Source organism: Seriola dumerili, unplaced genomic scaffold, assembly GCF_002260705.1.
Source record: "Seriola dumerili isolate Sdu_G_001 unplaced genomic scaffold, Sdu_1.0 BDQW01000088.1, whole genome shotgun sequence".
Taxonomy (NCBI): domain Eukaryota; kingdom Metazoa; phylum Chordata; class Actinopteri; order Carangiformes; family Carangidae; genus Seriola; species Seriola dumerili.
In genome coordinates, this window is record NW_019174343.1 from 9971184 (window position 1) to 9985276 (window position 14093).

Here is a 14093-nt window from a genome sequence, read left to right on the forward strand (position 1 = left end):
ACTTTGAGCTCAAAAGAAACAAACAGGATGTTCCATTCTACATAGAACACAAGAACTAATCCTTCAGAGAGTACCCATCTATAATGTATGGACATAGACATCAAAGAGCTCAAAACACCCCAGAGAGAAAACTGATCAAAGTCATATCTGACATCACATTTTGCTACATGCTTCGTTAACAGATGCACTTTGAGGTATGCCTCTACCCCATGCTGTTTTATGTCTTCGCTTTTTAACATTTGACAAGACCACACTATGGTTATTCATATAAAGTCTCTGAAATTTAAAAATGTTGATGAGAATGTATATACATTAGTTGAGAGTTGGGAGAACAGGCCTAAATTGATTCACATAGGTTACATTGATGCTGGGCTAAGCAGCTGCAAAGTGAAGGGTTGAAAGGAGTTGGAAAACAAGGTATGGGTCATGGCATAATTGCTTTGGCTCATTCCCTTCCTGGGGCCATAATTCCGTCAAATATTAACGAACAGACATGAAACATATATGTACATAGAATATACATACATACATCCATAAATCCACTTAGAAATCATAAAATAAAAGACGCTTCAAAAGTTTTCCAACAATCATCAAGTTTTTAAGTTTTCTTCACCATCAAAGTCATCGACTGACAGCTTAGTATATTTTTAATTGAGCCATTTTTCAAAATGTACAGAAGTATAGGCAGCAAAATCATTTTTGACTCACTCCATTTTCAAACAAAAGTCTGGTTTCACACTGAGCTGATAAATAAAAAAGGGAAAAAAGTAGAAGGACAAGAACTCAAGATCTACTTTTAAATACAAGTACGTCACTCTGGGCAGAATTTCGATTACAGAGGGACCAGCGAGTTCACCGAAAAACAGCAGGGAATTGTGGTTGTAATTATTACTGAGGTGGGAGTGAAAAATCACCCTGATACATGCTCCGGATGGGATTAAAATCATCCCACCTCCCCTAGAGACATACAGTAAATCCAGTCCAACTGGGGCGTAAATTTGAAAACTTTGGATGTTTTAGTGTACAATCTGACTTTACAGTAAGTCCCATATTCATACAACTCAAAATTATTATTGTGATTGTACTTCACTGCTTTTATACAAAACATTAAACCTCAGATATTTCAGTCACTTATATCTTTAAAGGGCCTTGTATACCCATGGTAATTTAAATACATCTTTAAAATACAGTCAGCTAAAGTTATTAAACTAAAGTTTAATGCTGCTTTATGGCATTAAACTGCAATTTATACTATTATAACAGAGACACGTTGCAATATTTTGACAGTAATCAGAAAAATGACATTGTAAAATTTTTCTTTTTTTATTATATTTGAAATAAATTGTATTCCGAGAATTGAGCAATGTCCTGATCAGCTGATTTTCATCAAAAATATGTGATCAATACTCTATGATCGCAGCATCCTTAGCTTTTTACTGAATTGAAAAACAATGCCCAATATGAGCTGAGCGAATGATTATACCACTTCAGTGTTCATAAGGGCACCTGACTCTTGTTTTAAGACAGTTTTGAAATAATTATGAATCCATCCTTTAAGAGTTTTGTACACTGAAGCTCAGTTGTGAAAACAGAGCAGTGGTAAAATAAGCTACTGTAAAAGCCACAAATCTCCGCAATGGGAAAGTCATGAGTCTCTGGTCTTGTTAAACAATTCTATCATTCCCCTGCAGATATACTATGGTACTTTGTGCAATTGTACAGTGACACTCTTACCACTGTAGAATCATTTTTTTCACTCTCCAGAAGTGTGTGGATGTGACTGTTGCTCTTAAAATGTAACAAGCACAAATGTATTTGAGACAACAGAGCCTAGTGTGGCAGCCTGTTTGTCAGTGAGATGAGGCACATGTTTCTTTTAGTGAATGCAATACCTCTTTCTGCTCCAGCCTCATCCCTCCTCTCCATCAGCAGGTAGCGAGGACTCTCCGGGAGGAAGGGCAGCACACAGAGCTGGAGTAATGCCGGCAACGCCAGGAAGGTAAACAGGTAGTTCCACCTGGACTCCTGCAGTCAAAAGATCGACGAAAGAGCTAGATCAAAGCTTCAGTTATAGAAGAGCTACACCATACAGTACAAAGAGGTTGGACAGAACTGGTTTATTTTACAGCTGTTGTATGACGTTTCATGGAAAAAGTGGATGCACATCATTCTCTCATTAAGAATTTCTGCCAGCAGTGATTAGTATCATTTAAATACAACATGAATACACCATTTTTTTGGCTCCCCCCTCCCCACAAATAAAAAAATGCAAAATCATCATTTTTGTTAGGCAACTCAGAACTGTAGATTAAGTTACCGTATGTATGATCTTTTTAAGGGGCTAGCTAATTGTTTTGGAACTGACTTTGGTCAAGGGCATTCCCGTCTCAACAGATGCGATGAAATCAAAAACTGAGTCGACAGTTTTCCCATTTACTGCTATGACGAGTGAAGCATGAAATCATCAGCTGATTACGAGGCAAACCCCAAACATCATCAATCCTAGGAATTCAGAAAACTAAATATATACTAATATAGACTGCAGAGATGCAGAGAAGACATATAGCCAAACATGAGTGTAGTCAGAAGGATGCTGTTGCTTCTGTTCCTTTACACATTGATTTCTTCATAAAATGCCAAAAGAGACTAAATATGTATCAAAGATTGGTAGATTTAGGGAAGCTGGCATTAAACATGGTCTTTTCAATGATTTTCAAAACATATCTTACAACAGCAAGGAGCACCTGAGTCAAGATAACTTTGGTTTTTAAATTATCATTCCTGGAAAACATAGCTGTCTTTCTACTCAAAAATGTCAAAATCTGGCCCCTGAACCTCTGGTGGTACTAACTCAAATATTTCAGGTATTACAATTGGACATTCAGTACATAAATTAATGTTATACGCACAAAATATTTTATGGTTATGCACTGGTTCACTAAGGTGAAAACCAGCTTTTCTTGAATATAATGATTCATTTTCCAAGCTGTGGAGCTACAGAGTGAACTGGTCTAAGTCTAAAGCCGTACTGTCGTAAACATTTATTTTGAGTGGGGTCAGTTCAATGACCTGTAGAAGAACTGTAGAAGGACTGTCATAACTGGGCATCAATAAGATAAACAAAATGTGAAAAAAATGTTAACCCTTCTCAAAAAAGAGATACTGTGGTCGTTATTATCATTATGGGTTAATGTCCTTCAAATGGATTGCTTAACTAAGTGAATTATTTACTTCAACCTCTGCCAATTCACATCATCATAAGGTCTTAAAACATTTTCTGTTGTGGAGTGGGAAATGTCTAAGGTTGTGTTTGGAGAAGATCCAGGTCTAAATTGACAAGGAGGTCTAGGATAGATCAAAATGGACACTTCCACCAGAAAGGGCTCTCCCTTGGTATGAATGTGAATGGGGCCCCCTATATCCTGTTGCCTTTTTATCAATCAATTATTCCTTAGATTTGTCTAACCGTTACGTAACACCTACAAGCTGTCTGCAATACAGTATCTAAGGCTGCTAAGAACAATTTACATCTTAATATACAATCCAGTACCTGCACTGAGGATAGACAAAAATCCATTTCTTTGGAAAGTTTGGGTTGATATAGAAGTTCTAGGAGGATCTTTTTTGAAGGAGAAACTTGGCTCATTCAGTCGAGTTTCCCTGCACCAGAGTCAATTTCTGTCAACATCTACAACTAAAGCATCTTTTAGATTTGATTTTAAAGTCAGACTGAACATTACCTCATGAATATGACTTACTCGCCAAAATTACAAGTGTACAGGACATGAGGCTTCAGCCTATTATTCAATTATTTATCCCTACTCAAATTTGAAGCTCTTTAGGAGATATGGGAGAAGGATCTGGGGTACTCATTTGCAGATGGAGATTGGGATGCTAAGAATATCAAATACTTGACTTTATATTTAGATCAGTTTAAAACATTAAGTTGTTTTTATTGCAGTCGCACAAAGACGTCTCAACTGTAGCTCAGAGAAAATGCGGACCGTTGAACCTGAATTCATGAATATACTTCAGGCATGCCCTTTGGTACAACTCTATAGGAGGAAAGTCCACAAATTTATTTGCATTTGTGATCTTTCGAATAATTTTGATTTCAATCCTTGTGGCAGACTGTTGCACCAGACTTGTATAATGGAGCTGGAAGACTCCAAGGGAGCCATCATTTTATGAATGGATTACTCATTCAGGGCATGTTCGGCTCATTTGAGAAAATTTTATCTAGAATGAAACATGGGGTGGATGGGTATGAGAATTTTTTTTAGTATATTACTGTAATGGATTGATAATAAGGACATTCTCTGAGGTAAATTCAAGGTTAATTGAAAAGAATATATAAACAAATAAAAAATGTCATTTTGCAAATGTATTTCTTGAATGTTCTGAAAGAATCCGACAAACATTGTAGCCATCATCCTCATCTGCTAGTTATTAGAGCTGAGAGCAGTGCGAGGATCAGCCAGTATCAAACGGTAAGGCCACTGACCTGACATCACACAGTCATCATTAATGGTGTGTCACACTTTGACTTACACACTTTAAAAACATAGTCATGCTGTATGTTGTGAAGGGGCTTTTCCTTCTTTAACGATTATTCCTTTTCTGGGTCTTTAAACAGTATTGGGCATTAGAGTCCACAGGTCATTTAGAAGTCGGCCCTAAAATCATGAGCTGGGTTCCAATTCAGTGGCCACATCCTTCTGAGGACGTGGTCCATGAAGACGTGGCCTTTGTAGCTGTCAAAGACCGTGGAGACCGCACTGAAATGAGACGGTGTCAACGATACGTAACTTTTTTTTTTACTTTTAAGGCTCTTGGATTTTTAACAGTTAGAGCATTAGCTGTTCAACTGCGCTGAAACCCAATAATTACATTTAAAAGTGTTATCCTCTGACTCTCTGTCAGCCTTGTTTGCTGCCATATTATTTTCATGACCAACATGCAATGAATCTTGGGATAGGTTGGGCCACAAAGGATCCACCCGTTGGAGCCTCCATTTCCCCGGAAAAGAAGGCCACGTTTGATGGAGTCTTTGAAATGGGACAGCCTAGTCGTGCCGCTGTGACACAATCAATCTTCAAATGCAGCCTCCGAAGGATGCAGCCCCGGAATTGGGACACAGCAATTCTTTGTCTCTAAGATGGCTGAGAAGACATAGCATTCAGCTAGCCAGTTCCCATAGCAACCAAGGTCATAGCATAGACCCTATGCGTAGAGGATGATAAGTTAAGTCTCCGGTGGTGGGACTAAACAGCCATAACAAAGAGCTTTGTCTTAGTGTCACAAGGTCAAAAAGTTTTCTCCAAGTAGAACAGATATACAGGGTCTCCCAAACTTTCTTCCATCAGCTTACAGGATTTCCATCACATATGTCTGTATACCTCAGATAAACCATTCCCCTTAGGAAAGACAACAGGATGCACAGCTCCATCTCTTTAACAAATCTATTCTCAATGATTTCAATTGAAATGGGACAGGAATATTTGTATCTGAGGTGCCTTTTGGAGAGAAATGTCAGCTCTCAGCTCATAAAAATACTGTCTTGGTTGCTTAACATTTACTAGGTGATTATATATATGAGACTGTAAATTTAAATAATGTCATTAATTTAAGTTTAAGTTTCTGTGTATATTCAGTCATTGTCCACCTTGTCCTGTGTCCTGTGTTTTGATAGCCATACAAAAGCTGTACTGCATTTTTGTACATTAAATGGCTATGGGTAAAGGCAGATTTCACTATTGTAGAAAAGCCTGTTATTGTGTACAACTCTACAATTAATGAAAGTAAGCTCACTTCCTCCATTTTATTGCTCATCTCTAAAAAATATTAATATTTCCCATATCAATATTGCATCAGTTTCTTGTTTACATTACTAAAAAACTTTAGTATGACTCACTAATGAATCTAATTTAATGGTGAAAAATGAGATGGGAAAAAAAGAAACATTTAACGAATGTCATTACACTCATTACCTTGTTATCTTGAGGAGGTTTTGAGCTTAATTATGTTTCTGTGTATTGCCCTTTAGAGATATTTCTCCAATTATAAGAAAAAAAATAAAATATGCCTTTTTGCCTCTGACAGGTAAAACAGGCATGTCTACACTGGTAACAGTCCAACTCTTCACTATGACCCTCTCTGCACTAAATCCCATGTGAGCTGTGTAAATGTAAGCGTTCTGCACAAACCTGAGGTCTCACAGATTCTGAGTTGTGGGTTGTCTTATCACAGCTGGAGATGAGAGTGGCTTTTCAGCGGCTGCTCCGACAGACAAAGAATCTAACTCTGTTCTATGAGCATTGATTTCTGTAGTCTGAGCTTTATAGAAGAATTTTCTTTTTTTTTTTGTTTCTGCTACAGTGTAGTACAGGTTGCTGATCTTAACTTCACTCACAAATTTTTCACTCAAAATCATTTTTACTATATTATTTATTATATTTTTATTATAGGCATTTGTTGCAAAAAAACACTGACTGAAAGCTAATCACAGCAGGTTGTTAGCATGTAGATCTATATGTCGAACACTGGCAGAAGGCAGTGCTGTCAAAATCCTACATTCACATACAACTATTAATAATCAGGGTGGCCTGCGCATAAACAAAGAAAACAGTAGTTGACTTGACAGTACCATACCACTAAAGTATGATCATTTGCAGGTGCAGAAAGAAGTTTTCTCCGATTCAAACGTGCACACACACACATGCAGTCGCATCTCCATGACTTCAGAGGACATTACATTGACTTACATTAATTTCTGGGTGACTTGCTTTCACCTTAACCATAACTACTACTTTCTCACTCTAACCCTTAACCTAACCTTAAAACACATCTTCACGTTAAATTTAATGACATAATTAACATTATGGGGACTTGCTTTTTGTCTCCATAAGGAAGATAAGTCCCTCTAATGTGACTGTGTGAACAGATTTAGCCCCGCACAACATGAGTAAAACCTGGACCACCCACACACACACACACACACACACACACACACACACACACACACACACACACACACACACACACACACACACACACACACACACACACACACACAGACACAGACACACAGACAGACAGACACACAGACAGCAAGAGCCACACACACACACACACACACACACACACACACACACACACACACACACACACACACACACACACACACACACACGCACACACACACTGTGTCAGTCCTGTCCTGTCTGCAGTACAAACTAAATGCATGTCCTACCAATATCTGTTTTTAACCGTGGCAACCTGGGTGAGCCTGGCTCTGAGCCCATCATTCACAATGATGAAAGAAACCACAGCTCAGAAGGCCCATCCACGACTTAGAGGGACACTCGATTACAATGAACTAAACAAAGCAGACAAAGGGTTTATTGCTGTATTCCAACAGCCTTGTCGTTTTTCCAATTACCTCTGGTGAGAATGGAGAGGCTGGAGGGCGCACACTGGCATACTGTGACTGAACAAACGCAAAGGATGAAACACATCTTTGTTGTCTGGCGCTGAGAGGAACGAAACAAAGGAGAATGTGGATTTCATGAATCCATGGCTGCCGTTGCAGGAGGTCCACCACATAGCCATAGAGGGGGGTGGCGTGAACAGATAAGTTCTCAGATAGAGATAATGGAAAGGTCAGGTGGACCGCATCTTTGATGTATCCAATCGTACGAGATAATATTATTTGTGTTAGGTCAGTCTTACAGTTTTCAATACCTTCACTTTTGAAAACATGCCTTAAACAAAGGAACCAAAAGTAAAACACATTTTCTACTTTAGACTTTGTTTTCAATTCTACAACGCACACTTGCAAAAACACTACACACTTTCTTACATTACACACTTTGTTCAAAAGTTAATTCTTGCAATCATTGGGAAAACACTTGTTTTGCAAACTGCAAAACACACCTGAATTTGGCACCACCCACATACACACCTGAAGACTCTTATGCAGAAATTGAACACTAATCAGCCTGAGCCTTAGCATTACATATAGACCTCAGGTGAGCTTTTGTCAGATCTTTGCAAACATGGAAGCAGCAGAGCGAGAGGAAGAGGTCGAGGAAGAGGAAGACAAAAACAGATAGGAAGACCGGTCACTAGACGAACACATACATACATCCATATAACCGTATCCATCCCTGAACTGATCCCACTTCAATGTCTCCACATTCCTCGCAAAAAACTGTAATTACTTATAGCCAGACCATTCCCCAAGTGAGAAATGACCCCACTCTACTAATCTTCACTAAGTTTGGTACAGGCACTAACAGCTCTAAATCTTTATTTCCACAGCGGGCAGTGAGATTTAACTGGCTGTCACCCACTTCGCTGGTTAGAGACTAATACATGATAGAAACCTCTGGATTACCTGATCTTTATAAATATTATGTGAAATTAAGTAGTATGTAAATAAGAGTCATTTTTATCAATTCAGTACCGGCTGAGGCATCTCAAATTATTAAATTCCTAAAAGTATAAAAATGGTTCCTGCACAGGTAGCATTTTGCCAAATGAGTGAGGGGAAGGAACTTCCCTTTATACTTTGTTTCTCGTCACAGCCCATTAGTCTACCTATTACCTGAGAGAAAAAAAAAACATATCTGGAGTCATTGTATGTCTGTGAATTAGATAAACACAGCCCCATTTCCACATTACATTCTCACAAAATGAAAACCTTGTTGGTAAAAGCCTCACGTCACCAGAAACTCAGCCTCAGGAATACCAGGATCAGAAGAAAAGCCCACCATCCCTCTGCCCATAGCTGTTTGTAATGAGTGTCACCTTCTCTTTAAGCCTCTTTCTCTGATACTCTCTTTGAAGAGCAGTTTGACAGTTGGCGCTCGCAGGTGTGTGCTGTCCCATTCTTAAAACATGAAAGGGGTCCGTCTTATATTTGGGGGAACTGCTATTCCATGTGAGATTTACACTTCACACGAAAGGCAAACATAGGGTGTTAACTTACGTAAAGGAAATGTGACCACAGGTTTCATATAGCTTTTTGTTTTAGGTCAGGTACAACTTTAATATTCAATTACAGGAACCATGTAGAGCCAAAAGACACGCAAGTAAGAGATATTTGAAAAAACTGTTCACTCAACTAATCATGTGGTGTTTGTATAATACTGTGTACTGTACTGTTAAACTGCAAACAGCTGGAAGTATACACACACAGCACACACACCATATGTACAGGCCTATATCAAAGTCATTCAGAACACCACAACACTCCGGTGTCTGATGAATTACACTACAGTGGAAAATAAATTGCACTACAGTGACCACCCATACATATAACAATCCTCAATCAATTTTTCCATCTGCACAACCCTCTGAAGCAACAGTCCGGTGTGATGGAGGACACAGAGCACAGATAAGGGCCTATTAAGGCCACTGAATGCAACCTTAGTGGTGTGAGCTGTGTTTAAGGCATGCTGCTGAGTTCAGTGTCTCAGGGGAGTTCAGTGACAGACTGGCTAAAAGCCTGTTCCTGCTGTAATGCTGGAATAAACACGTTTCCCTACTAGGACAAGGTCAGTGGCTACGCATGAAGCTTGGAATATTTATCATTTGTCAAAGCTTATCACCATTTTGCGTTGTACATCTTAGTGACATCTTAAACCAGATCCCATTAAAAGGAGCCTCCAGTGAGAGGAAACCTGTTTGAGTCTCATAACCAAAGGCCAGTAAAGACCACGGTGGCATTATCATCAGATATGTCACATATGTCTGTGACGCTCGTCAAATGGCAAGGACAGGGCATCACGGAGGTGATATGAATACATAACAATGGCTGCATGAAGACATACGGCTCCATATGAAATTATAAAAGGTGCTCTGCAGGTAGAAGTGATGGATTGGACAAACCAATACTCATAAATTAAAAATGAGTATCTGCTTTGCTCGACACTCTGACACTATGCCCATGTGTAAATGTCAAAGTGAAAGGGTTAGAAAAAAAAAAAGAAACGATAATTCTCTGAAAATAAGACCATGAATGATTGAATGAATGAGGGGATTCACAATTGAAGACAATAAAGTGAAATCTAAACATTACTGATATTTTCTTTCACCAGTTGAAAGTCAAAGTGAAAATATACGTTAAGGGAAGATTAAATTGTGGTTTTACTTCCTAAAGCATTAATTCAAGAGTCACACATCAAAGTCAAGTGGCTTAAAAGGTGACAGTCATTTTTTAATCCACAGCAAGAAACATGGTATATGAACTCATAATATTTTCCTTTTCCACTGAAAAGGAAAATCATAGAAAAGACATCAAAAAGCTAACAGAAAGCAGATTAAGCACAACAGTTCTCAAGCCTTCATGCAGGATACGCATGGGCCTATAGAAATTATGGAAAATATGGAGATTCATCCAAAATTCACTGGCTATGAAATATGTTTGCCACTCTCACATCGTCATTGTTGGAATAAAAGCAAATGCAGCTGGATATGTGCAGTACTGATTTCTGCACATATGTTAAAGCAGGAGGGATAAGCTCCAAACAAAACAGGATGTGGATGCAGTCTAGTTGATTGTTGCTTTGCAGTATGTTACCATGAGGTAACAATTGCAGTTTACAAACGATTCCAGACTCTGCACACTCCTCTGCCATCTTGCCCCAGTACGTATGTAGAAGCAGCTGCTGCTATGATTTAAATTTGTGAATGACATTCACCTGATTCACCAATACACAGTCAAGAAGAAGTGCTCAAGTCTTCTTAAACTCTTTATTTCTTCGTTTTACTTGATTGTCAGACATTTCATAATAAAATGCTAATGGTTGCTTCAGTGAGTTATTACTTTGTCAAATCTGAAGCTCCTGCACACCACCAACTTCATTTAGTGACAAAACTCATGAAAAATCAATCAAAATATGTCCTGATATTTGTTGGGAATGGTGATGTAAACAGTGCATTACACGGACTGATTTAATGTTGTTTTAATGTGCATGACAGCAATGACGTCTCACTCTGCCAGCACGCCATTAGATTGAAAGCAGGCAGTGGGGCGGTGCAGTAGCTCTACACCTCTGACTGTACGAAGCTGCCCAGTGTTGATACATGTATTTCAATTAGGTCTGTAATTCAGGCCATCCTCACACAAACATCAGACCAATATTGTAGGGCCAATCCTGTGTACCAGACTAGTTATAAATTTGGCCACTATATTCATCTAGAAGGAAAGTTATCCAGATGAAAAAAATACAAAACATTGTGACTGACCAACAAATCTGAAAAAATATGTTCAATTCAACTCAATTTTTTTCAAGAATTTTGGCAATTGCATGTTATTACAGGAGAAGGTGGAGGCTACATGTGCACTTTATAGTCACAGCATCATTATATTATTTCACTAAATTAATAAAACATGAAGTGAGAGGTGAAGGGCAGTCGTCGCCCCCCCCCCCATGGCCATTATCAATGGAAACTCATTGTAGAAAGATAGGGCTGACAGTAGCAGCAACGTTGTGGTGAGGCCCATCAACTCGTTCCTGCTTATCATATTATCACTGGTCAAGTGACCGTCAAGACCGTGCACGGCGCAGGCTTAAACAATGCTCAGGCCAACGGGAAATGTCCTGGTGCTCCTGACAGGCTGTCTGCCGCTGGTCTCACTAGTGCTTGACAGATCATAACTGACGTTGCTCAATACGTCAGCATTTTCTGATTTTATCATTTATTTATTCATTCTATAACAGATGTATCTGTACAGATCTGAAACACCTTTCCCTTGTTTTACAATCAGGGAAATTAATAGTTCTCAATTAACTGACTTTAATTTTCAGCATTTAGGCAGGTGCATCGAGTAGTCACAGCTTTATCATGTATTTTCCTTTTAATGTGAATTTGACACCCAATGGCTTTGGTTTGAAAGGGATATTTAACTAATCAGTATTCATGTGGAGTAGTAGTACAAACAGTATTTGTATTGAAAACTAAACCTAATAGTAATATACACATTTGGCCTACAGCCCTAGAAGAATAGCAACAGAAGGTCACTCTTACATAATAGACAGTAATTTATGCCAAAGGATATAACCGCATGTTTTCAATTTGGGAGAGAAATTCAGAGGAGAACTGCATTCAGTCATTAATTTTTTAAAACAGTGCCAAAAGTAAGCAGTGAGCTTAAGTCAATAGAATGTGCCAGGAGTGGAGCGTGTTATATCATTGGCTTTCTGTTCACATTACACAACTAAATTTGGGTTTCAAAGTGTATGTGCCTTTGGCTAATGTCTGTTTTAGGCCCTAAAAAGATAAACTGAGAGCCAAGCGCATGAATAATCAATTGTATATTTGGGGACTGGATCACGATCGTCATAAAAAATGCCTCAGCAGTAGGTCGAGTCAACATGGCTAAACTTATGTAAAGTGGGTCATTAAGGTTAAGGGGGGTGGGGGGATTGGATACCATTTCCTCTAGGGTAAACAAAGTGCGACTGAGAATTCTTGCTGATATCTTACTGAAACAAGGGACAGGTAGAACCTGTCACACACTGTGCAAGGTACAAACGTGAGTTCATTACTCAAGTGGCTGGGGAAGACGTGTTGCTGAGATGGCCTGAACTATTCAGTTGTCCAGCAAAAACGGGATGGCAAATCAGTATGTGCGAACGGAGGACCTTGAATGTCAGGTCGAAATGAGACTATCTATTGGACTGTAGCTGCTGTGGACCTGAAGAAGTCATGTCACTCTCTCATGAGGCTTTATCAGCTCTACTGACTAATGGAAAGTCCTCGGCCTTTAAAACTTCATAGCTAATTCACACCTCGATGTCACATGAGAGCCGCAGAGATTGTTCGCAAGTTCACATATCATATATGTAAGAGTTACCAGAGTCTCAAGAATTAAAGTGTGAATTGCTTTGAAACCAATGGGATGTCAAGATGGCACTGTGATTAGAGATTAAGGACACCGCAGCCATCCTTGGCTGAAACAACGAGGGAACGATGCCGCTGGTGCTGCAGTTCTACTCTAATGTTCAGTGCAGGTTTCAGACTGACGTGGTCTGCTTTGCAACTTTCTCAAACCATCTGTCCTCTCTGTCTAAGATGTGAACATTTGGGCCCTCAAACTGCACCCATGTTCCTCTAAATAGGTGAAGACCACCGACAGAGTTCCTTGTCTATGTTGTGTCTTGTGGCGGATTTTTTTAAATTTGTTTCGACAAAGTTTGACCCTCAAAAATTGAAATGCGACGGACTCCCCAGCATTGTGGCTAATAGTGAACTCCTTCAAAAGTTTCTATGTTCATCATGTCATAGTTTCATTTTGATTTGACACTGAATGAATGAGATGAATTTACACAGGTTGAAACTTGAATCGTGATACAGCTCTTCAACGTCTGAACAACTTTTGGCATTTCTCTTGAATTAATTAAGTACTGCATGACTGCTACCCTTTACCACAAAGGAGCGCCACAGTACTCACAGAGTCACTTCACACAAAATCTATTATGGCACATGTTGAAAGATTTACACCAAACAGACGATGGGTATGTTGTGATATGGCGCCTCTGACTGCACACAGCAATACTAAAGCATTAAAATGTATTGAAAACATTTGAGGTGGGGATGCAGCAATTTTATTTGCTAGACAGCTGCAAAAGCAGGATTTTTAGGGGCCATTATTGTTTTAACAGATCTTCTGCAGTAGATAAAAAAAACAGTTTTCCTACACAGGTTCATTCTTGTTTTTCATTATTCTTCATGTTTATTATTAAGAGGAAGTAAACCTGGAGATTATAAATCTTATTCTATTCCCTACATGTATGTTTGTATGAGCTTTGTAGAGTAGGCTGGAATATGTGACAAGTGTCTGGGCGACCCACAGATGTCTAATGCTGCGAAAGGAGTCAAAGCATCACTTAAATCATGATGGGTTCACATTTGACTGGTAGTAGCTCTAAATTCAACATGTAATGTTGAGTCAGTACAAATTACCTATCAACAGCATCTGCAGCAACTAGAAGGGCTGAAGGCTGTAGGCAAAATAGAAATGTAGTTTAAATTGCAGTTCTTATGTGTTTGCTGGATCTTGGCCCCTAAGCAAACTTAGACTT

The 14093-nt window shown here is 38.9% G+C and overlaps 1 protein-coding gene across 6 annotated transcripts in view; it reads right to left on the reverse strand.

Annotated features, from left to right (window-relative positions):
- Positions 1-14093, reverse strand: part of slc2a9 (solute carrier family 2 member 9) — a 106700-nt gene that overhangs the window by 68863 nt on the left and 23744 nt on the right. For all 6 annotated transcript variants that reach the window (XM_022745196.1, XM_022745197.1, XM_022745199.1 and 3 more), the window contains one exon: positions 1893-2025. In XM_022745196.1, coding sequence (XP_022600917.1) covers positions 1893-2025 — 133 coding nt within the window. The remainder of the gene's footprint in view (positions 1-1892; positions 2026-14093) is intronic.